This window comes from Oncorhynchus tshawytscha, unplaced genomic scaffold (assembly GCF_018296145.1).
Source record: "Oncorhynchus tshawytscha isolate Ot180627B unplaced genomic scaffold, Otsh_v2.0 Un_contig_635_pilon_pilon, whole genome shotgun sequence".
Classification (NCBI taxonomy): domain Eukaryota; kingdom Metazoa; phylum Chordata; class Actinopteri; order Salmoniformes; family Salmonidae; genus Oncorhynchus; species Oncorhynchus tshawytscha.
The window spans coordinates 148230-172500 of NW_024609618.1; the positions used below are offsets into that span (position 1 = coordinate 148230).

The window sequence follows — 24271 nt, forward strand, 5'->3', positions numbered from 1 at the left end:
TAAGGCACTACATCTCAGTGCTTGAGGCATCACTACAGACACCCTGGTTCGATTGCAGGCTGTATCGCAACCGGCCGTGATTGGGAGTCCCGTAGTGTGGCGCACAATTGGCCCAGCGTCGTCCGGGTTTGGCCGGTGGAGGCCGTCATTGTAAATAAGAATTTGTTCTTAACTGACTTGCTTAGTTAAATAAAGGTAATTAAAAAAAAATGATATTAAGTAATGAGCAGCCATTCTGACTGCAACATTCTAACAGTGTAGTTAATACATTTAATATATTCTATCGCAAAAATAATAATTTGGTTGTGTTAATGAAGGTCTTAGGTAACAGAATACAAATATATATTTTTTAAATAACACAATAGCATTTTCACTAGTTTGTTACTATAGGCTATATGTAAAAACATAAAAAATAGAAACACATTCAAGTCTTAAATGTATTTTATTTGTGGAGTTCCTTTGTTACAACTATGAAATAGAAAGCACATGTGTTGGAATGCGGTAACGATTTATTTTTATTAAAAAATATATAATCCCCTTCTTCCAAGATGCAAGGTCAGCAAGACTCACAGTCAAATGATGAAAACATCAGTAGCCTAAACATCATTATAAGCTCCAAGTGTGCTTGATAAAGTGTAAATCAGCACAAAAGCAATAATGGCATTATAATGAATATAAGTGTCACTGACAGCAGTCAAAAATAGTCAATTATTTTCAGCTCGTGCTGTCATGGTGTGCGTCTTCACACAGTAGCATCAGTTGGAGCATGTCTTTTTAGTGCTTAGGTTCAGGCTTCAGTTTAGGTTCAGGCTTCAAGGTTCATGATGAGGCTCAGAATCTGAAGAATAATCAGATGTCATGAATAATTTCTTCCCCAGCATCTGAGTAGTTTTCATTCAGATTTTGTAGCAATGCTAACTTAGCATGTGCATCCATTCGTGTTGGTCTTCTTGCCATTGTAAATTACACACGCTCTCACTGTGTACTCCAAGTAGGCCAGAGTAGACTGATAAGACTGTTTTGGATTTGTTGTACTGATATAGGGTTAGGGCTGTTGTACTGATATAGGGTTAGGGCTGTTGTACTGATATAGGGTTAGGGCTGTTGTACTGATATAGGGTTAGGGCTGTTGTACTGATATAGGGTTAGTGCTGTTGTACTGATATAGGGTTAGGGCTGTTGTACTGATATAGGGTTAGGGCTGTTGTACTGATATAGGGTTAGGGCTGTTGTACTGATATAGGGTTAGGGTTGTTGTACTGATATAGGGTTAGGGCTGTTGTACTGATATAGGGTTAGGGCTGTTGTACTGATATAGAGTTAGGGCTGTTGTACTGATATAGGGTTAGGGCTGTTGTACTGATATAGGGTTAGGGCTGTTGTACTGATATAGGGTTAGGGCTGTTGTACTGATATAGGGTTAGGGCTGTTGCACTGACAGTATTATGCCACGCCGGCAGTTATGAGTCATGACCGCAGTAAAATTCCACGTGATCGTTGAGTCATGTTATTCTCCTCTTATGCACATGTGGACATGTGTTGATAGTACCCAAATTGATAACGACCATCGGGTCGTTAATGGCCTGGTACTCAGGGCTCTATTGTCCCTATAACAACTCTGATATCAATGCTAATGCAGTGAAATCACATCAAATGCTTTTCATCAAAACATTACCATGTTTTTAAAACTCACCTCACTGTGATTGATCAATTTGAAGAAAGAAGGTCAACAACAGGTTGAAACTGAGTGGAGAACATGGTCTTTGTTTCAAAGCATAACATAATAAAATGACCAGCGCTTTCTAAGTTGATGATTCATTCAAAACAGCCATACGCATATTAGAGCTGATGCATACACATAGGCCCATATATGAGCCAAAGCCCGAAAAAAATACAAAAACGGAATTAAAATAACGATTGTGCTGTTATACAATACATAGCCTACAGCATATTACGCACGGCAGGAAAATATTTAAAAAAAATGATTTAAGAGGTTTTTGGTGCCAAATTGTTCTAGCCTAGGGCTGTGGTGGTCATTACGTTGTGTCAGACTGTTATTGTCATGGAGGAGATGGAAATGCACAGTGGTGAGATATTCTGTAGCTAAAGGTAATGTCTCAGCCTATTAATTATGAACATAAATGACAATTTCCGTTTTCTAGGCTATTCAAAATCAAATACAATTTGGGGGCGGCTATCTCTGTAAGCCACTCTGCACAGTCAATGAACCAACCACATCGCCATGGCCTATATGTTCTCTCCCAGACTCATGGGTAGACAGTTTGGAGTGTAGCGTAAGGTAACCAGTCCATCCAGTATGTATAATAATACAGTCCACACTCAAAGGCCATTACTATAATTGTTTTAATTTTGGAGAATAGTCTAATAGGGTACATACTGTTTTGAGGTTCTAATTAGAATAGATCAATACAATAGGATGGCCTGTTTTTAATTCACAATTGGTGATGACATAATTATGCATGGTTTGCTTCCCCTCCCCCTTTCTCCCTATCATACTTTACTTCATTTATTTAATCTGTTATGTGTGAAATTAGTTTCGGTTTAGGTTCAGTTTTGAGGCAATTATTGAGGTGATTATCAACTGGGACAGCGCCTTCAACTGTCGAGAGAAGGAGTGGAGCAGGCCCCACTGTCGGGAGAAGGAGTGGAGCAGGCCCCACTGTCGGGAGAAGGAGTGGAGCAGGCCCCACTGTCGGGAGAAGGAGTGGAGCAGGCCCCACTGTCGGGAGAAGGAGTGGAGCAGGCCCCACTGTCGGGAGAAGGAGTGGAGCAGGCCCCACTGTCGGGAGAAGGAGTGGAGCAGGCCCCACTGTCGGGAGAAGGAGTGGAGCAGGCCCCACTGTCGGGAGGAGGAGCAATTGGGGAAAACCATTTAAAAAATGCCCTCCTAAAAGTAATTATAACACCAGTTCTGTTTGTGATATTAAGATTCTAACAACGACAGTGTGTTATATAGGGTTATTTAGGAAAAGTCAAGGGACTGAGGGGGGCATGACTTAAATGGCAGAGTATTTAAAGATATATATATGAGCAGTCCAAATGACTGCTTTAGCAGTTTTAGTGTTATCCTTCACAACCTTGTCAACTCCTCATGAGTGATTCAGGGAATAGTTTTCTTCTTTGTCCCCTCAGTATGAGTGAATGAATTATATCTTTGCTGACTGTAATGGTATCAGCAGTACTTCCACAGAGTGACAGAAAGGAGTTAGACTGTTGTCACTGGCCCCAAAACAGTTCCAGACGACAACAAAATGGCTGTGTGAAGTCATTACAGTCAATTTGGGACACCAGCAGTGTCAACTACTGACAGGGCAAATCACCTTTTCCCATAAACACCCCCCTTGACCCGGGGTGTTGTGTGTGTACATGTGCATTTCAAAGCTCATCTCTTCTGCTGGTGTTAGTGTTGGCCCTCTGGCGTGCCGTGTCCGTGTGTGACCACACACTCCTCCAGACCCATCTGCAGCTCTTTTATTTACATACCATGGTGCTACTCCCCATGCCAAGCTGGCCCGGGCTCCGAACCCCAGACTCCCCACTGGCTGAGCCGGACTGGGAAGACAACACATGGGCCTCAGGTTTCACTCCACTTCATCTCAAAGGAAAACATTGGGAGCCTCAACTCTTCATTCTCATGCGTTAGACCATGCATGTTGGCGTTCCTGTCAGCCATTAGGACGTAGCTTGTTGGAGCCTAGAGGGCCAGGAGAGGAGAGCATGCCCAGATATGATGGGGAGAGAACAATCTGGCTCTTATCTGTGCTGCTACGTGTCTGATGTCGGTGTGATCTGCCTTTTCTTGTCTCCTGATAAGAGTGGCGTGAGTAAAGCCCCAGGCGTGGGGCAGCAGGTGTGGGCAGGCAGTGAGACACTACAGTACAGCAGCGTACACATTCCTCTGGAGAAGCTGAAGTGTGTGAAAGGTCTGGATCAGTAGGACACTGCTTAGGGCAGGAGGGGAGCCTTTTCCCCTTGTCCCCTTGCTAAGTCAGCTAAGTAATTGCTCAGTTGTTTAAATAATGTTTTTCCCCTTTTATGAAAGGGCATTTGTACTCTTTTTTTTTGTGTGTTGCTGGTTGTTTGGTTACTTGATTGTGTGAGAAGCTGGTTGTCTGTGTCTGGATCCTCTTGTGTACTAGAGGTGGTCCTGGTTTCTGTGTAGGCTGTGTAATGAGTTGTGAATGGAACAGGAGGAACTCCCTGCTTCTCAGGCATTACTCTAATCATCAGAGGAAGGGCCAGGGGAACGAGGGGAAAATAGAGTGCAGAAAAAAGGGAGTGGTGGAGGAAGACAGAGAGGGTGGAGTAGAGTCAGTGAGATGGAGGAACACAGAGTTTAGGGACCTCTCTCGCTCTGCCTCCCTTTCTCCCTCCTCTGGGAGGGGGCTCACACAATGGCCTAAGACTCCCGCTCTTTGGAACAATGGTCTTGGGAAAGGAAGTGTAGAAGAGGCCCAGCTCAAGTCCCTGCTTTTGTTTCTGAGAGCCCCCCCCCTCCGTGTCACAGCCAGATTGCAACGAAACACCCCTGAGGTCACTCACACACTCCTACACCTCCGGTTCCTAGTCACACAGCCAGTGCTTCCTCATGGTGCCACCAGTAAAACTCTGACCCCCTCTGATCACCCCCAAACACCACCCCCAGGAGGTGGAGGTGATGGGGCAAACCGGACAACTGCCCCACAAGACGAGGTACATTCCTCCCCGGAGAAAAACAACACATAAACAAAGTGGACCACCAGAGGCCTGGGAGGTGAACTGAGATGGGCTTGTCCTTGCCCGGTTGAGTGTGAGTTTGGGCCATTTCACTGTGGTTTCCAGCAATGGGGTCCTATCATGTGCCAGTACAGTGTGCATGGTGGGAAAATAACATGCAGAATGAACAGTCATGGACACAAGATGGAGAGAGGAAATTTGGCTTAGTTTGTTAGCACTTTAGGAAAATACTCAGCCACACCACCAATCTCTTACCCCTGATGTGTTCTTAACCTTGTGTTCTTAACGGCCAGACAGTTTGGACTCCTCTGTGTAGCTGCGTATACTGAAGTAATATGGGGTAATCTGGCATGGAGATTTCTGAGGGGCAATGACCATATATATATTTTGTAATGCTTGTTTGCCACAGGAGGAAGCACTCAGCCTTCACTTTCTCCTCCCTACTCTCTCTCTGACAGCACTTCCCCTTATAGTTTAAGTGTGAGAGTTCAGAAACTGTGGCTCTGATTGCTGAGGGATTTTCCCGCTCTTTGGCTAGGAGGCAGGTGTTCAGACAGGATGTGGATGTGTAGGAGTGAGCAGCAGCACAAGGGGCCTCAAGACACAGCAGTGAGAGTACTGCTTCCTATGATGTAACCAGGCAGGTGCAGCTACGCAGGTGTTAACTGCACCAGGAACAGGTAGGTGTTGATAGATGGGTGAGCCACCTGCGGTCAAAATGCTATACAGGTCCATATCTAGCTCCAGAGAGGGCTAACCACCAGGCAAACTGAGGACCTAACTTTACCCAGCGGACTTAGCAGTGTGTGATGACTTTTCTCCACATGTAACTGTTGATTTGAGGAAAGTAAACAGATAAAACCGATCTGTGTTGAAATCTGTGGCTGTGGTCCACTCTGGCAGCGCTGCCTCTAGACGTGGGGAATAGCCACCCTGACGCCTCACAGAGCCGTTTAAAAACGACAGGGATCTGGGAACTGGCCAGGGGAACGGACTCCTTTTGTGTGCGACCCTGTCATTGTCCCAGAGCTCAGATAAGGCAACAAAAAAAATACCCCAGCACTGCGATATGACTTCCTGTCCCCATTTACTCAGCAGATAAGGCCCTATTCCCACTAAGAGATATGAAGGAGAGACTGAGGAGCGGGGTGGCGAAAAACAATTTTACTTTTCCATCCACATTACATCCTTGCTTTACTCTACCTTTTGTTGTGGCTGGCAATGCAAAAATGTTTGGTCCTCAGCTCAAGTTTACCGTAAATATCACAGTAGCCACAAGCCAGTAAGCAAAACTATTCAACCGTGACAAACTTTTATTCTTAAAGATATTACACTATTGAATAATGCAACCAAACCATATTACTCTCTTGAATAATGCAACAATTCACAAGCATGTATGTGCAAAGGGTAGGAAGCATGAGTTTTTACTCACCAACGTAACAACACAGTGTTGTCAAAGACACAGTAACTTAGTTGTAGTCATGATCTGGTTACCTATAGCTACAAACATAGTTATGTTTTTGGGTTATTAATTATGAACTTATTTCCGGATATCTTCTAAACTACCCACAATGCACTATTTAGCAACGTCATATGGAGAGAGTTCGTATGCTAGCTTGGTATCTAGCGGAGAGATGTACTGTTTGGAGTCTTTACATACAATAGAAATAAGAGCAATCATTTTTACGTAATTAATTTCATTATACTTTTGGCCAAATTTCATATACACAAATGTAAATTTACAAACAGAAAACCACATTTTCGTACCCTACAAAAATAAATTGAACTGTATTTTAAGACGGTTAAATGCTCTACTAACAAAAAAGCTGTTAGAATTGTATGTATATGCATGTCCCTTAAGGTCCTTGTGTAATTGTAATGTGATATTGTACCCCCTAGCTCGATTGTCTATTGTTTGTAATCTATGTAGGCTTGTGTTCCCTCATGTGCTTTATGTATTGATTTGATATAAAAAAAAATATTTAAAAAAGCTTGGTATCTAGCTCAAGCCGGCCAACGTTTGCATCCTCATGCTCTTCAGACTTTGTGGCTGTGTTATCTAGTAGGAACCTGTTAGCACGGCATACTCTGGTGCCTCCTTGCCGTGGGCTCAAAACAAAATAAAATCATGCCTCTTTGCTCTGTAGTACCTCGTCTGTTTTCCTTTTTGTTTTGTCAACTTTTCGGCATGTTGGGCCTCCCGAGCGGCGCAGTGGTTTAGAGATTCTGGGTTCGAGTCCAGGCTCTGTCACAGCCGTCCGCGACCGGGAGACCCATGGGGCGGCACACAATTGGCCCAGAGTCGTCCGGGTTAGGGGAGGGTTTGGTCGGCAGGGATGTCCTTGTCCCATCGCGCACTAGTGATTCCTGTGGCGGGCCGGGCGCAGTGCACGCTAACACGCTCGCCAGGTGCACGGTGTTTCCTCCGACACATTGGTGCGGCTGGCTTCCGGGTTAACTGGGCATTGTGTCAAGAATCAGTGCGGCTTGGTTGGGTTGTGTTTTGGAGGACGCGCGGCTGTCGACCTTTGCTTCTCCCGAGTCCGTATGGGTGTTGCAGCGATGAGACAAGACTGTAACTGCTAATTGGATACCACGAAAGTGGGGAAATTATTTTTTTAACTAAATAAAATACAACTTTTCGGCATGTTCTCAGGGAAGTAGGCTACTGGAGTTTTGTAACTTTTTTATTTGGTTTTATGTAATAACTTGAGAAATAAGAAAAGTGAGGTGTAACTTTGCAGTGGGACTTTTAATGCGTATACTAATGCAAATATATAAGTTACATGTGATTCGGTGTATGCTACCATTTTAAGGGGTTTATTTCCTCGCCTCTGTGGAGATGGGCTTCCATAGTTTTACGTGGCTCAGTGTAGCCGGCAGCTACTGCGACAATTTCAGAATGTAATAAGGATGGCCATTTGTCATTATTTGACTGTTCGAGTACTCACATGATTTTCTTTCGAGAATAAAAAGAACAAGCTATTTTTTTAGAATAGAAGGCCTGCCCTGGATTGAATTGTTTTATTTTATCTCTGGTTAAAGATTGAGTTTTGACCTCTGTCCGAGCAATCAATTACTCATACTCATCCCTAGAATGTAACAGGGATACATTCCAGGTATATAAAAAAAATCTAGGTGAACTCTCAATAAAACGAGTCTCATATATTCAAAAACATTGCTCTGCTATTACCATTTATTCTGTTTGTACTGCTCTGCTTCCAGGGGGGTAACTGTTTGGTGGGTGTCGTGCTCTACCTCTGAAGGTAGCGGTCGAGACGTAGCAAGTACGCAAGTTTACATTTCGGTAATATGTGTAGCTGACTGTATTTTTACATAAAGTGTAGTAAGTGTGGCTCTAAGACGCTGCAGGTCCCGTTCCTTCCTTAGCCATACCGCATGCAGCTTCCTGTGTTCCAGTGCCAGGCCTGTGAGAGTCCGAGGAGCACAGCGGAGCTATGAATTCGCTGGAATCCACCAGGCCTGATTGTGGACCCAGGGTTTCCGCTGACACTCTTGAGTCTTCAAATAGTGCCACCAGATCAAACACTCTGTCTCAGATGCTAAACAATCAGGCCTCCATAAGGCGAGGGGAGGAAAGGGCTTTCTTCAGCCCTTTAATCATCCAAGCAAGATGCTTCCTCGTTGACTGGTTCAGCTCCCAAGGAGGAAGATGGCCAGCTGTTAAACCACCACTGTAGTTCACCTAATTGGTCACTATTTCAGTATAATATGTCCTCGGGAACAGGGATGTGAAGGGATGTATATTCATCTTGGCATTGGTCCTCTTTTTACTGGTTTGAGTGATGCCAGTCACAGTAAGTCCTGTTATTGCGACAGGCAGATACCATAGTAGTGTTGGACCAAAACCAGCCATCGAGCCATTTAAAACCATACTAAACAGCCATATGGATTTACTCACAATTCATCTGGAAGATGTAGATGTGGCGTTTTTTTTAAAGGGTCCTTTAAAGCTATCAGGGTTTCTTTATTGCAACGTAAAGCTTGAATCTCGGGCATTGAGTCAAACGGCAGGGAATATGGCATGATGTGACTGCTGACGTTTTTCACAGAGCAGTTTTTGACAAGGCCTACTTTTGAAATCTCTTTCTTCTGTAACAGAGCTGTTCCTGTCTCACATTTTGGATGGATTATGGTGGCCTGGTCTCTGTTCTACACCACAATGAGTGCAGAAGGAAAATTATGACCTGAACCTTTGTATGTTCATTGCCTAGACCTAAGTGCAGTCATTTGAGCCCCAGAAACAAAATGGATTTTTGAGGCGTTGCCTGCTCTTTTATGGAAGAACATATAATCATAGTTTTGATACTCACAGTGGTTGTCTAATTTTAGTCTGATATTTTACAACAGATTCTGTTTCTGCCAGTCGCACCAGAGACACAGGCTGCGACTTGAATCCGTGAACTTGTTCCAAGACAGAATTCTCAAAGGTGCAGACTTTAGCAAAATCTCCCCTTTGCCTATCATTCTTGCGGTACCAAATCTATGGTATGTTATACTTTCAGCTGTAAATGTAAAAAAGATATGGAGTCCTCAAAACGTTGTAACCGAACAGGCGGTGCTTTCCTCCCTCTCCATAAACTACATTAAAAATAACTTTTAACAAATTTTCAGCAGATGAAAGCTTCAATGGGCAATTTGCTGCAATATTCAGTATTAGAGACTGGCTCCTGTAGTGAAGACAAGGCCAGGCAGCCTATCCTGTCAGTCACATGAGGGTTTGATGTCAGTGTGTGCTGGTTACACGGCCAGCAAAGTGTTCAGATTTCTTTGTGTTCCCATGACTTTACTGCGACACGCAATGTTTGATACATCTAATTAATTATGGAATTGAGGTCATAATCAAAGAGCCACAGAGATCCCCAAGGGGAAACTGGCTGTGTAGCAGAGATCTGGAATAGAAGCTCACTTCAAAGCACTTGTTTTGGGGCTGTTGAGGCTACCTTGGCCTTGCTCGCCTCCTGCTCAGACATAATGAGCAGTAGTAAGACGGGCTGTCGCCATGTCTCCACACCGTGGGTGTATCCAGTGTCTGGAACTTCTTTCCCACTCGGTTCTGTGTTACCCCCCTGTGGCCTGCCCTTTGACCTCGCTGAACTCATAGCAAACAGTGACCCTCACAGCGGCTGACCCATCTTCAGACGCCATGGGAGACCAGGACACAAGTGCAGACTCTATCTTATGACCAGCTGACATGGATGGAGCTCTGCCTCACAGACCTCCATTACTGTTTCATCAGATGACAAATGCTTAGTGTCTGACATTAAACTGTATATCTACCGCTAGTGGTGGTGATTCATAGTCTCAATGACCTTGCTGTGAAATGAGTGACTATTTTCAGGTCAGGGACGATGACTGTGGCATCACACTGACATGCTGATTGAACGCAGGGCATAAGCTGCATGACTCTACAAAGCACAAACCTTGTTTGGAATTCACAGAATTGATAAGAATGTGCTCCTTATCACATGCAACTGGTGAGTCTGTGCTTATGTTTGGAGAAATTGTATGAAAGATGTCAAAGAGAGCTGGGGTGTCAGCAGGGCCAGTGAGATACACAAGGGAACGACCCCGTCATTGGTTGATCACGTCTTGGGAGGGCATAATGACTGTAGTAAGTTGGCACATTTCCAATGAGGATTTACCCCAGTGTTTTACCCAAAAGGCATAGACTTTTCTGTTTCCATCTACGTGGGCCAGCACCCGTGTCTCACTTGGCCATGACAAAGCAACAGTCTTCTTGAATGATGCAGAGGTTGTTGCCCGTCACAAGTTTTTAGTGTCACAGTCCTGATGGAAACAGAATAATTAGAGGTTACGTTAACATAAAACACTGGCGACTCCCGGTGTGGGGCTAACTCTAGATGGAAAAGCACCATATGAGTCCCTGTGGTGTCCAGTGACATTTTTTCTTCCAAAGCCACACTAGGATGATGGAGAGGCATCTCTATCAGAAGATCAAAAGACACAACAAGGTCTCCTCCCCCCTGTTCTCTGAACAGTGTATTGTCTCCTGACCTGGCCACAGAGGTCAGCCTGGGGTCAGAGGCTAATGAACTGCCTCTAGAGACGGAGAGAAAGGGACAGATCTATCATGGACAGTTTGTTTGGGATAGCTAGCTCACCCACAAGGTTTTTGAGGCCTGGTGGGTGAGCTAGCTGGAGTCTCCACTCCACTGTCTGTCGCTCTCTCCTTAAACCCTGAACCATGACCCCGTAGCCCTCTAAAAAAATATACTTAATCTTTATTTAACTAGGCAAGTCAGTTAAGTACAAATTCTTATTTACAATGACAGCCTACCAAAAGGCAATATGCCTCCTGCAGGGACGGGGGCCTGAGATTAAAAATAAAATAAATACAATATAAATATAGGACAAAACACACATCACAACAAGAGAGACAACACAACACTACATAAAGGGAGACTAAAGACAACAACATAGCAAGGCAGCAACACATGACGACACAGCATGGTAGCAACAAAACATGACAACAACATGGTAGCAACTTATCAGGGTGAGTATCTAGACCAGGATCTCTTAGTCCTGTGGCCTGCAGGTCTTCAGCCTTTCCAGAACCAGATGCTCTATAATCTTTTAGAATGACTGAGTTGGTTCCCACAGATAATCTTGTTGAACATGGAGATGGTTTGAGCTCTCAAGCAAACACATGATCATGAGTGAACTAATAATAGATCTGTAAAACAATGCTCAACCTCCAGATTTTGCACAACCCAAAAGCAAGCCAATCCAGTATACTACTATAAACCATGAACTGAAGATGCACCATGAAGACACTTCCCTCCAGGCTTAAGTGAATAGTTTCTAGGTTAACCAGTAGCACAGTGTTTGTTCTAAAAATATCCTGAACGTATGTTGATTTATTTTCTGTCTTGTGTTTTTGCAGAGTTGTTGGGCTCCACGAAGAGACTGAACGTCAACTACCAGGATGGAGATGGGTAAGTGTGTGATGATGATAACACTGTCCTAAAGAACTGACTGACAACATCTGTAAAAAAAATATTAAAAATTAAAGATGGCTTACCAATAAGCTGCTCTTTCTGTATCTGTAAAACAGTAGTTCTACTGTGTAGCTTCTACATACAAGTGCTGGGATTTTAAAGCTCAATGCGTCTTGTCTTGGCTTGTGATAAACACCCTGCGTTAGTTTGCCTTGGGTTGAATCATGGCCTTCTGCTAAGTCAGCCAAAGCAGACTAACTGGTAATTGTGTCTGGAGGAGAAGCGAAGGTGTCATTGCTGAAAACGCTCATTTAATTGTTGTTTCTACTACTGCTTCTTGCCCAAAAGCAGACACACCACAGTCTACTAACCCCCCAGTTACCCTGTCTGCCAGTGGAAATGCTGACTGTAAAAATGTTCCCCTCTCGCTTATTAGCATAGGTCTAGTTTCTCCTCATCTATTTTTCTCTTTGTAGAGGGACTTGGATCCCATATGAAAGTTCTCACTTTTTCCCTTTTCACAGGGTGGTGAGTTTTCATCGCAGATATTTTTGTCGGCTGCTAGAGCCATACTAATTTTCACAATTGCTCTCAGTAGCTGATAGAGCAGCACATTGATGACATTGGTGAGATCCTTTGGTGCAGCATGGCTTTTTTAAAGAGTCGCTCAGCTCTCTGTAGAATATGAACTCGTCAAAAAGTAGATCATGCAAACTCTGCAGTAGATCATGCAAACTCTGCAGTAGATCATGCAAACTCTGCAGTAGATCATGCAAACTCGGCAAAGTCTACAGTTAGACTGTCTGAGTTCAGATTGAGTCCGATAGGCTTAGCACACCCGAGATATCCAAATATAACTACCTCTTATAGCTCTCCCACATCCATCCAAACAGCCTTCCCCCTCTACAGACACTACTGGTGCCCCCTCACTCAGCCTAAATAAACAGAGTAACACAAGTGGAGAGAAGAGCCAAGACAACAGTGGGAGACCTTTAGATAAGCCATGCCTCTGAGATGGCTGTAAAACGGTCCAGAGAGCAGGACATTGGCTCACCATATATCAGAGCCCAGGTCCCCCCCAGGCCCCAGGCTCTGGCCATGGTTTACTGCTTGTTATGCATCTTCTCCAACCCCCTCCTCTCTCTTTGTCAGCTCTCAGGGGCCGGGGGGGGCAGGGAATTCAGAGGCAGAGCCTGAGGGGTCAGGGGTGGGGTTTGTCTGGCGTAGTGGGCGGGACTGTGACCGATTTAGATGGGAGTGTTTACAAAAGCTGCCACACAACTCAATGCAGTGATGACAGCGTCCGAGTCCAGGAATTACCAGAGAGGAAGAACATGGCTGGAAACAGAGTTGAAGGCTTGATGATACATTACATGACCAAAAGTATGTGGACACCTGCGCATTGAACATTTCATTCTAAAATCATGGGCATTAGTATGGAGTTGGTCCCCCCCTTTGATGCTGTAACAGCCTCCCACTCTTCTGGGAAGGCTTTCCACTAGATGTTGGAACATTGCTGCGGGGACATGCTTCCATTCAGCCAAAAGAGTGTTAGTGAGGTCGGACACTAATGTTGGGCGATTAGGTCTGGCTCGCAGTCAACGTTCCAATTCATCCTAAAGGTGTTCAGTGGAGTTGAAGTCAGGGCTCTGTGCAGGCCAGTTAAGTTCTTCCACACCGATCTTGACAAACCATTTCTATATGGACCTCGCTTTGTGTATGGGGCCATTGTCATACTGAAACAGGAAAGGGCCTTCCCCAAACTGTTGCTCCAAAGTTGGAAGCACAGAATTGTCTAGAATGTCATTTTATGCTGTAGCGTTAAGAATTCCCTTCACTGGAACTAAGGGGCCTAGCCCGAACCATGACCAACAGCCCCAGACCATTATTCCTCCTCCACCAATTTTTCAGTTGGCATTATGCATTCGGGCAGGTAGCATTCTCCTGGCATCCGCCAAACACAGATTCATCTGTCGTAGTCGTACTGCGAGCTGGTGAAGCGTGATTCATCACTCCAGAGAACGCGTTTCCACTACTCCGGAGTCCAATGGCGGTGAGCTTTACACCACTCCAGCCGATGCTTGGCATTGCGCTTGGTGATCTTAGACTTGTTTGCGGCTGCTCAGCCATGAAGCTTTCCGACGAGCAGTTATTGTACTGACATTGCTTCCAGAGGCAGTTTGGAACTCTGTAGTGAGTTTTGCTACCGAGGACAGGCAATTTTTACGCACTACGGGCTTCAGCACTTGGCGGACCTGTTCTGTGAGCTTGTGTGACCTGCCTCTTCGCAGCTGAGTTGTTTTGCTCCTAGACATTTCCACTTCACAGTAACAGTGCTTACAGTTAACCAGGGCAGCTCTAGCAGGGCAGAAATCTGACGAACGGACCTGTTGGTAAGGTGGCATCCTATGACGGTGCCACGTTGAAAGTCACTGAGCTCATCAGTAAGGCCATTCTAGTGCCAATGTTTGTCTATGCAGATTGCATGGCTGTGTGCTCGATTTTATACACCTGTCACCAATGGGTGTGGCGGCTGAAATAGCCCATTCCACTAATTTGAAGGTTTCCACATACTTTTGTATATACTATATAGTGTATGTGGGGCTCAACATTAGCATGTCGGAAGAGTGTTAATTTGTGTCTTGCTGTGTGTTCCTCAGGCTGCGTGTGTGTGTGTGTGTGTGCTGCTCGGTTGTAATGGGCCCCGTGGGGACATGGAATTTCAAGTGGTGGGAAAGGTCTTTCATTATTCATCAGTGCTGTTGGCACTGCTCTGCTTTTCTCTCTAGCGTTAAACACAGACTATACTACTGCAGGAACCCGACCCCTCATCTTATCACTACAGCTCAGTCTCATATCCTATAGCTTAGTCTAGCGCTCCATTAGTAGGCCATACGCGATCATGTTGAAGCACAGCACACAGCAATTATGTTTACAACAGTAATCACTCATGTATATTGTGGGCTGATTGTTTTTCTAGAACACTTTGTTGTTGGGCAATCATGGAAAGTGTTCAGTCTGCCTTGGCAGTAGTGAGGGGGGATATGACTGGGCTCTTTAGTATGTAGTACTATGAATGTTGTTCAGGTGAAGACCTGTATGAGAGGATGATGAAAGGGTCTTACTCATCCCTTACTGTAGGCGTGGACATGGTTGATATACACTCAGTGGCCAGTTTATTAGCTTCACACATCTAGTACTGGGTTGGACCCCCCTTTACCTCCAGAACACCTTGAATTCTTTAGGGAATAGAATCATTGCTCAGTTGGTATCAAGGGACCTAACGTGTGCCAGGAAAACATTCCCCACACCATTACACCTCCCCCTCCACCCTGTACCATTGACACCAGGCAGGGTAGGGCCATGGACCCATACTGTTTATGCTAAATCCGGACTCTGTCATCAGCATGACGCAATAGGAACCGGGATTCGTCGGACCAGGCAATGTTTTGTGTTGGTGAAGGCGTGCCCACTGGAGCCGCGTCATCTTGTTTTTAGCTGATAGAAGTAGAGCCCTCTGTGGTCGTCTGCTGCAATAGCCCATCAGTGACAAGGACCGACGAGTTGTGCGTTCCGAGATGCTGTTCTACACACCACTGTTGTACTGCGCCGCTATAAGCCTGTTGGCACAATTCTTTCCATTTTCATCCCACTGCTGCTGACTGGGTGTTTTTTGTTTGTCTCACCATTCTCTGTAAACCCTAGACACTGTTGTGTGTGAAAAGCCCAGGAGGGTGGCCGTTTCTGAGAGACTGGAACTGATGTGCCTGGTACCACCGATCATACCACACTCTGGCTTAGGTCCCTTTTACCCATTCTAACGTTTAATCAAGCAGTAACTCAATTCCTTGGTGCCTGTCTGCCTGCTCTATAAAGTCATCCACGGCCACGTGACTCACTGTCTGTAGGAGATGGGTGGTGTACCTAATAAACTGTCCAACTAGTCAGCTCACGCAACTGTTATTAAGGTGTGTGTGTGAGGCTGTGAGAGTGTGCTTGGCGCCCATTCATCCCATTTCCGTAGACTATTTGCCCTCTCTCCGTGTATGTGCTAGCATGCATGAGAGAAAGAGATTGTGTGTGTGTGTGTGTGTGTCAGAGAAAGGCATGCTGAACAAACACTGGTGCTGTAATATATTAAAGGGTCTCTTTTCTGCAACCCTGTGAGACAAATTAGTATTTGAGTCTCCATGAACTTTTCCAGCTTTTGGTTTGTGTTTGGGGTGCAGTTTCCATGGAGAGCAGCACTGGAATGGCCTGGGCTGAATGGCTGTGCCTGTCTGTGGGGGACTGGTTGGATCCCTGGCCTGTGTGTCCACAGAGGGCAGTACTGCCAGGACCCGTCAACACACCCCTGTCATCTGAAGCAATGGAGGGAAAGAACCAACCCTGGCAGGAGAGGACTGTACACTACTAACTCTCCCTCTGAGAGCTGGACAGAAAGCCTGCTCTGTTTCCAAACTACCATAGAAGCTGACATCCATGCATGTTAGAAGTGTATGTCAACACAGCTCCCTGTGGGAGGAAGGTGTGTGTGTGTGTGTGTGTTTGAAAGACTGTATATTTAAGAGAATGAAACAGTGTGTCTGAACCTGCACTCCCTGTAAATGTTTTCATTCAGTCGGCTTGTACTGTCGTACTGTCTTGTACTGTCATATAAAATCCATTGACTTATAAAGGAACATAGGAAAGATACCAAAGGCTTCCAAAAAAGACCTCACCATTGAAATGTATCTAAAAGTGATGTCTTAGTTCCCGTGTTTCCGAGCCATTTCATTGGCTCTACTACTATACTACACAGAGCTATAGGGCCCACCTGCATTGATGCTGAGCCTCGATGACCAAGGCCAGGCCACTCTGTTTGCTGAAACGATTAGCACACAGCCCAGATTGGAAGGAAGTTATTAGCCTCTGACCTCTCAGTCAGTCAGCCAGCCAGCCAGTCAGATAGACAGAGAGATACTAGACTGGCCAGGTCACCTTGGGGAATGTGACACTATCAGCAGGAATGTCATTTGACAGGATGGTGCCTTGGCTCTGAGAGGCTGTAACTCTCTCACTGTCCCTGGTCTGGCTGGGGAGCAGTGTGGAGTTCTGTCTGTCTGTCTGCCTGCCTGCCTGCCTGTCTGTCTGTCTGTGTGCGCGATATACTACTCCAGTCTGCAGGGATGACAGCACTCCAACCTGGTACTGAGGGGCCTGATTGGAGACAGGTCAGACCCTCTCCATCTCCCTCCATAAATATATCTCTCATCCTCTCTTTCTGTCTCTCCTTCCTTCTCTCTTTTTTTCATTGGAGTGGTATGAGTGATAAGGTAAGAGGTGTCCCTGTTCTCTTCTAGAGAGGGGAAGAGGGGGAGACGGTGGGGTTGACAAGAGGAGAGACCTGCGTGCTTTGAACACAGAGCCTTTTCAAGGGCCTTTCTCTCTTCTGGACTCTCACGTCCTGCCAGGGGGAGAACAGGAGAGAGAATTGAAGGGAAGGACAGAGGAGGGATTGTGTACCTCCGGCCTCTCACCTCCCTCTCTCCCTCTCCTGACGTCCCTCTTTCATGGCTGGGCTCTGTGTAAAGCCCCTGGCCCCCGAGTGACTTAATACATCCCCACCCCATGGCCCAAATAAACCCTGCTGCATTAGGGTAGGAAACCAAGCTCTACCTCAGAGGATAGAGGCAGGATTCACTGGGTTAAGTGGCCCTAAGGCAGGCCTAATGAGACCAACGTCACACGGGTTTCATCTAGGTTTAGAGAGATCTCAACTGAAGGTTCACGAAAGAGAGGGAGGGTGTGTGTATGTGCATATTCTGCTTGGTGTGTGACTCTCACAGAGGTGTGAAGTGTTTTCAGAAGCACAAATCAAGTGTTTTGGGATGCGGTTCACCAACACTTCTGTACTCAATATTACAACATGAAAAACGGTTCGGTACTCAAATGTTGTTACTTTCGGTTCTATCAAATGTGTCTCACGTTTGGAAATGAACTAAATATATTGAACTTAACTTGGGCAAATTAGTAAATGCTCTATTATCATAACACATGACCAGAATGCATCAGGGATTCGTATTCCATGCAATTTTCTGAAGAGGCAACGACACAGGAATGCCCCTGTCTGTGTGCGGTGCTCGTATGTCTATCACTTTGTGTAACCATTATGGATGCTAATGATAACCGTGTGGTAGATGGAAAGCTTTTCCCAGTAGTCTATGCCTACCTGGCAGAATCAATCATTTTGCAAACTCCATCACACATGCGCTACAGAAACACCGCTAACCAAACAACAGTGCTAAGCGTCTGCACTTGAATTAAAGGGTATCTACACTAAAACATATTAACATCTTGTGATGTGGTTTAGTCATTGTTGTGGATTTAGAACATCTCATTTAGTTTATCTTTTAAAAAGCCGAACAAACGGGGAAAAATCACATTCTCTGCTTTTTTTGCCGTGTTATCGTTTGGGTATAGAGTTTTTAAATGTAACCTTTATTTAACTAGGCAAGTCAGTTATAAATAAACTCTTATTTACAATGACGGCCTACCCCGGCCAAACCCGGACGACGCTGGGCCAATTGTGCACCGCCCTATAGGACTCCCAATCACGGCCGGATGTGATACAGCCTGGAATCGAACCACTGAGATATGCAGTGCCTTAGACTGCACCACTCGTGATACTAAACCTGGTATCAGCATCCAAGTCAAAATTCTTGTATCGTGACAGCACTTGTGTTCATCCCTAGTCTGGGCCTCAGCAGCTGGTTTTATTCACACAAAATATCAGTTTCTTTCCCTGCATGTCTAGTCTCCCCTACTTGTGCTCTTGCTTCAGACTCTCTTTGTGTGAGGAAGCCCTGGAGTACAGCTCACGGTAACTCCATTATGTATGCTGACATAATGGTAAGATCAGTCTATGATACTCTATTAAATTCATTAAGAAGCCTCCAGGTAAGCCGTATTTAGTATCGCATTATGAAACTTGATACCTTTCTATTTGCATTGTGATATGTGTAAAATACCTCCGTCTTTACAGTAGGCCTCCGTCTTTACAGTAGGCCTCCGTCTTTACAGTAGGCCTCCGTCTTTACAGTAGACCTCTGTCTTTACAGTAGGCCTCCGTCTTTACAGTAGGCCTCCGTCTTTACAGTAGGCCTTTGTCTTTACAGTTGGCCTCCGTCTTTACAGTAGGCCTTTGTCTTTGTCTTTACAGTAGGCCTCCGTCTTTACAGTAGGCCTCCGTCTTTACAGTAGGCCTCCGTCTTTACAGTAGGCCTCCGTCTTTACAGTAGGCCTCCGTCTTTACAGTAGGCCTCCGTCTTTACAGTAGGCCTCCGTCTTTACAGTAGGCCTCCGTCTTTACAGTAGACCTCTGTCTTTACAGTAGGCCTCCGTCTTTACAGTAGGCCTCCGTCTTTACAGTAGGCCTTTGTCTTTACAGTTGGCCTCCGTCTTTACAGTAGGCCTTTGTCTTTACAGTAGGCCTCCGTCTTTACAGTAGGCCTTTGTCTTTACAGTTGGCCTCCGTCTTTACAGTAGGCCTCCGTCTTTACAGTAGGCCTCCGTCTTTACAGTAGGCCTTTGTCTTTACAGTAGGCCTTTGTCTTTACAGTAGGCCTCCGTCTTTACAGTAGTCCTCCGTCTTTACAGTAGGCCTTTGTCTTTACAGTTGGCCTCCGTCTTTACAGTAGGCTTTGTCTTTACAGTAGGCCTCCGTCTTTACAGTAGGCCTTTGTCTTTACAGTAGGCCTCCGTCTTTACAGTAGGCCTTTGTCTTTAGTCTGAGGTCCCTCCATAGACTTGGGACTGGAGCAAACTTGCTTCCTATCCACCAATAGACAGACATGGTTTATTTAGATTTTAGAAGCTGTCCTGATAACTAGGCTGTTTGCAGAGATGCTCCTCACACATGCATTTTTAATGTCAGATTATTTTATCACCTCTCAGTCAAACTGCTGGATTGAACAGAGGGATTATACTCTCTCTTCCTCCCCCTCTATCTCTCTCCTTCCCTCTCTCTTTCATTCTATTCCATTACTCTTAGAGATGATCCTGGCCCTGTCGGTTACTGTAGCCAGACACAGCAGAACCCCTCAGCCTCCCTTCACAGTACAGTAACTCCCTCTGGTAGAGAGACAGGAAGTGCTACATGCCTACTGTGGCACCACTTATTCCAAAACACCCTGTAGAGCTATAGTACCGACTGTCTCTCTCTAGTACAGACTGCCTCTCTCTAGTACCGACTGTCTCTCTCTAGTACCGACTGTCTCTCTCTAGTACAGACTGCCTCTCTCTAGTACCGACTGTCTCTCTCTAGTACCGACTGCCTCTCTCTAGTACCGACTGTCTCTCTCTAGTACCGACTGTCTCTCTAGTACGACTGTCTCTCTCTAGTACCGACTGTCTCTCTAGTACAGATTGCTCTCTCTCGTACCGACTGTCTCTCACTAGTACCGACTGTCTCTCACTAGTACCGACTGTCTCTCACTAGTACTGACTGTCTCTCACTAGTACTGACTGTCTCTCTCTAGTACCGACTGTCTCTCTCTAGTACCGACTGTCTCTAGTACAGACTGCCTCTCTCTAGTACCGACTGCCTCTCTCTAGTACCGACTGTCTCTCACTAGTACTGACTGTCTCTCACTAGTACTGACTGTCTCTCACTAGTACTGACTGTCTCTCACTAGTACTGACTGTCTCTCTCTAGTACCGACTGTCTCTCTCTAGTACAGACTGCCTCTCTCTAGTACCGACTGTCTCTAGTACAGACTGCCTCTCTCTAGTACCGACTGCCTCTCTCTAGTACCGACTGTCTCTCACTAGTACTGACTGTCTCTCACTAGTACTGACTGTCTCTCACTAGTACTGACTGTCTCTCTCTAGTACCGACTGTCTCTCTCTAGTACAGACTGCCTCTCTCTAGTACCGACTGTCTCTAGTACAGACTGCCTCTCTCTAGTACCGACTGTCTCTCTCTAGTACCGACTGTCTCTCTCTCTAGTACAGACTGCCTCTCTAGTACCGACTCTCTCTAGTACCGACTGTCTCTCTCTAGTACCGACTGTCTCTCTCTAGTACAGACTGCCTCTCTCTAGTACCGACTGTCTCTAGTACAGACTGTCTCTCTCTAGTACCGACCGTCTCTCTCTAGTACCGACCGTCTCTCTAGTACCGACCGTCTCTCTCTAGTACCGACCGTCTCTCTCTAGTACCGACCGTCTCTCTCTCTCTAGTACAGACCGTCTCTCTAGTCTCTCTCTAGTACAGACCGTCTCTCTCTCTCTAGTACAGACCGTCTCTCTCTCTCTAGTACCGACCGTCTCTCTCTCTCTAGTACCGACCGTCTCTCTCTCTAGTACCGACCGTCTCTCTCTCTAGTCGACCGTCTAGTACTGACCGTCTCTCTCTCTCTAGTACCGACCGCCTCTCTCTAGTACCGACCGTCTCTCTCTAGTACCGACCGTCTCTCTCTAGTACCGACCGTCTCTCTCAAGTACAGACGTCTCTCTAGTACAGACCTCTCTAGTACAGACCGTCTCTCTCTAGTACCGACCGTCTCTCTCTAGTACCGACCGTCTCTCTCTAGTACCGACCGTCTCTCTCTAGTACCGACTGTCTCTCTCTAGTACCGACTGTCTCTCTCTAGTACCGACTGTCTCTCTAGTACCGACCGTCTCTCTAGTACCGACCGTCTCTCTCTAGTACCGACCGTCTCTCTCTATTACCGGCCGTCTCTCTCTAGTACCGACCGTCTCTCTCTAGTACCGACCGTCTCTCTCTCTCTAGTACCGACCGTCTCTCTAGTACCGACCATCTCTCTCTAGTACCGACTCTCTCTCTAGTACCGACCGTCTCTCTCAAGTACCGTCCGTCTCTCTAGTACCGACCGTCTCTCTCTAGTACCGACCGTCTCTCTCTCTCTAGTTCCGACCGTCTCTCTAGTACCGGCCGTCTCTCTCTAGTACTGACCGTCTCTCTAGTACCGACCGTCCCTCTAGTACCGACCGTCTCTCTCTATTACCGGCCGTCTCTCTCTAGTACCGACCGTCTCTCTCTCTAGTACCGACCGTCTCTCTCTCTCTAGTACCGACCGTCTCTCTCTAGTACCGACCGTCTCTTTCTAGTACAGACCGTCTCTCTCTATTACCGGCCGTCTCTCTCTAGTACCGACTGTCTCTCTCTAGTACCGACCGTCTCTCTAGTACCGACCGTCTCTCTAGTACAGACTGTCTCTCTAGTACCGACCTTCTCTCTAGTACCGGCCGTCTCTCTCTAGTACAGACCGTCTCTCTAGTACCGACCGTCTCTAGTACCGACCGTCTCTCTCTCTCTAGTACCGACCGTCTCTCTCTCTCTAGTACCGACCGTCTCTCTCTCTCTAGTACCGACCGTCTCTCTCTCTCTAGTACCGACCGTCTCTCTCTAGTACAGACCGACTCTCTCTATTACCGGCCGTCTCTCTCTAGTACCGACCGTCTCTCTCTCTCTAGTACCGACCGTCTCTCTCTAGTACAGACCGTCTCTCTCTATTACCGGCCGTCTCTCTCTAGTACCGACTGTCTCTCTCTAGTACCGACCGTCTCTCTAGTACCGACTGTCTCTCTAGTACAGACTGTCTCTCTAGTACCGACCGTCTCTCTCTAGTACTGACTGTCTCTCTCTAGTACCGACTGTCTCTCTCTAGTACCGACTGTCTCTCTAGTACCGACCGTCTCTCTAGTACCGACCGTCTCTCTCTAGTACCGACCGTCTCTCTCTATTACCGGCCGTCTCTCTCTAGTACCGACCGTCTCTCTCTAGTACCGACCGTCTCTCTCTCTCTAGTACCGACCGTCTCTCTAGTACCGACCATCTCTCTCTAGTACCGACTCTCTCTCTAGTACCGACCGTCTCTCTCAAGTACCGTCCGTCTCTCTAGTACCGACCGTCTCTCTCTAGTACCGACCGTCTCTCTCTCTCTAGTACCGACCGTCTCTCTAATACCGGCCGTCTCTCTCTAGTACCGACCGTCTCTCTAGTACCGACCGTCTCTCTAGTACCGACCATTTCTCTCTAGTACCGACCGTCTCTCTCTATTACCGGCCGTCTCTCTCTAGTACCGACCGTCTCTCTCTCTAGTACCGACCGTCTCTCTCTCTCTAGTACCGACCGTCTCTCTCTAGTACAGACCGTCTCTCTCTATTACCGGCCGTCTCTCTCTAGTACCGACCGTCTCTCTCTCTCTCTAGTACCGACCGTCTCTCCCTCTCTAGTACCGACCGTCTCTCTCTCTCTAGTACCGACAGTCTCTCTCTAGTACCGACCGTCTCTTTCTAGTACAGACCGTCTCTCTCTATTACCGGCCGTCTCTCTAGTACCGACTGTCTCTCTCTAGTACCGACTGTCTCTACTACAGACTGTCTCTCTAGTACAGACTGTCTCTCTAGTACCGTCCGTCTCTCTCTAGTACAGACCGTCTCTCTAGTACCGACCGTCTCTAGTACCGACCGTCTCTCTCTCTAGTACCGACCGTCTCTCTCTAGTACCGACCGTCTCTCTCTCTCTAGTACCGACCGTCTCTCTCTCTCTAGTACCGACCGTCTCTCTCTAGTACAGACCGTCTCTCTCTATTACCGGCCATCTCTCTCTAGTACCGACCGTCTCTCTCTCTAGTACCGACCGTCTCTCTCTAGTACCGACCGTCTCTCTCTAGTACAGACCGTCTCTCTCTATTACCGGCCGTCTCTCTCTAGTACCGACTGTCTCTCTCTAGTACCGACCGTCTCTCTAGTACTGACTGTCTCTCTAGTACAGACTGTCTCTCTAGTACCGACCGTCTCTCTCTAGTACAGACCGTCTCTCTAGTACCGACCGTCTCTCTAGTACCGACCGTCTCTCTCTAGTACCGACCGTCTCTCTCTCTCTAGTACCGACCGTCTCTCTCTCTCTAGTACCGACCGTCTCTCTCTAGTACCGACCGTCTCTCTCTAGTACCGAACGTCTCTCTCTAGTACAGACTGTCTCTCTCTAGTACTAGCTGTCTCTCTCTAGTACTAGCTGTTTCTCTAGTACTAGCTGTCTCTCTAGAGTGCAGGCCGTCTCTCGTGTCTCTGGTCTGGTTATTTATGGTTAGGTGCTGTACGGTATATTATGTTCTGGCAGCTTCCTCCCTCTCTCCTCTCCATGTGGATGGTGGTGACTGCAGGCTGTGGCTGCGGCCTGGACCTGCGTGTGTGTGTGAGAGGGGAGATTTATATCTGTGGTGTTTGGACTTGACGGTGGTGCTGGAGGCAGCACTGTTACTCACCAGCCTGATGAGTTGAGTCCTTCTTCCCCTCTGAGCTGAGTCACCTCTAGAGGCCACACTTTGTGTTGGCATGTCCCGACAACACACACACATCATGGCACTCATAAAACATGATTGGGGGGGGGGCAAATCCTCCCACCCACAGTTTGGGGGCTTTCATTTTTTATTTACTAACCCAATACCCCCCCTCCCTTTCTCCCCAAAACAGATAAAGCTGAACAACAAAGAGAGAAAAGGGGAGGAGGGGGGAGAGACTGTCTGGATGAGGATGGGGGGA

At 46.5% G+C, this 24271-nt stretch overlaps 1 protein-coding gene across 9 annotated transcripts in view; it reads left to right on the forward strand.

Moving 5' to 3' along the window:
- The window catches only part of LOC112235039 (caskin-2-like), a 103253-nt gene that overhangs the window by 25567 nt on the left and 53415 nt on the right, over positions 1-24271 (forward strand). For all 9 annotated transcript variants that reach the window (XM_042316330.1, XM_042316332.1, XM_042316333.1 and 6 more), the window contains one exon: positions 11666-11717. In XM_042316330.1, coding sequence (XP_042172264.1) covers positions 11666-11717 — 52 coding nt within the window. The remainder of the gene's footprint in view (positions 1-11665; positions 11718-24271) is intronic.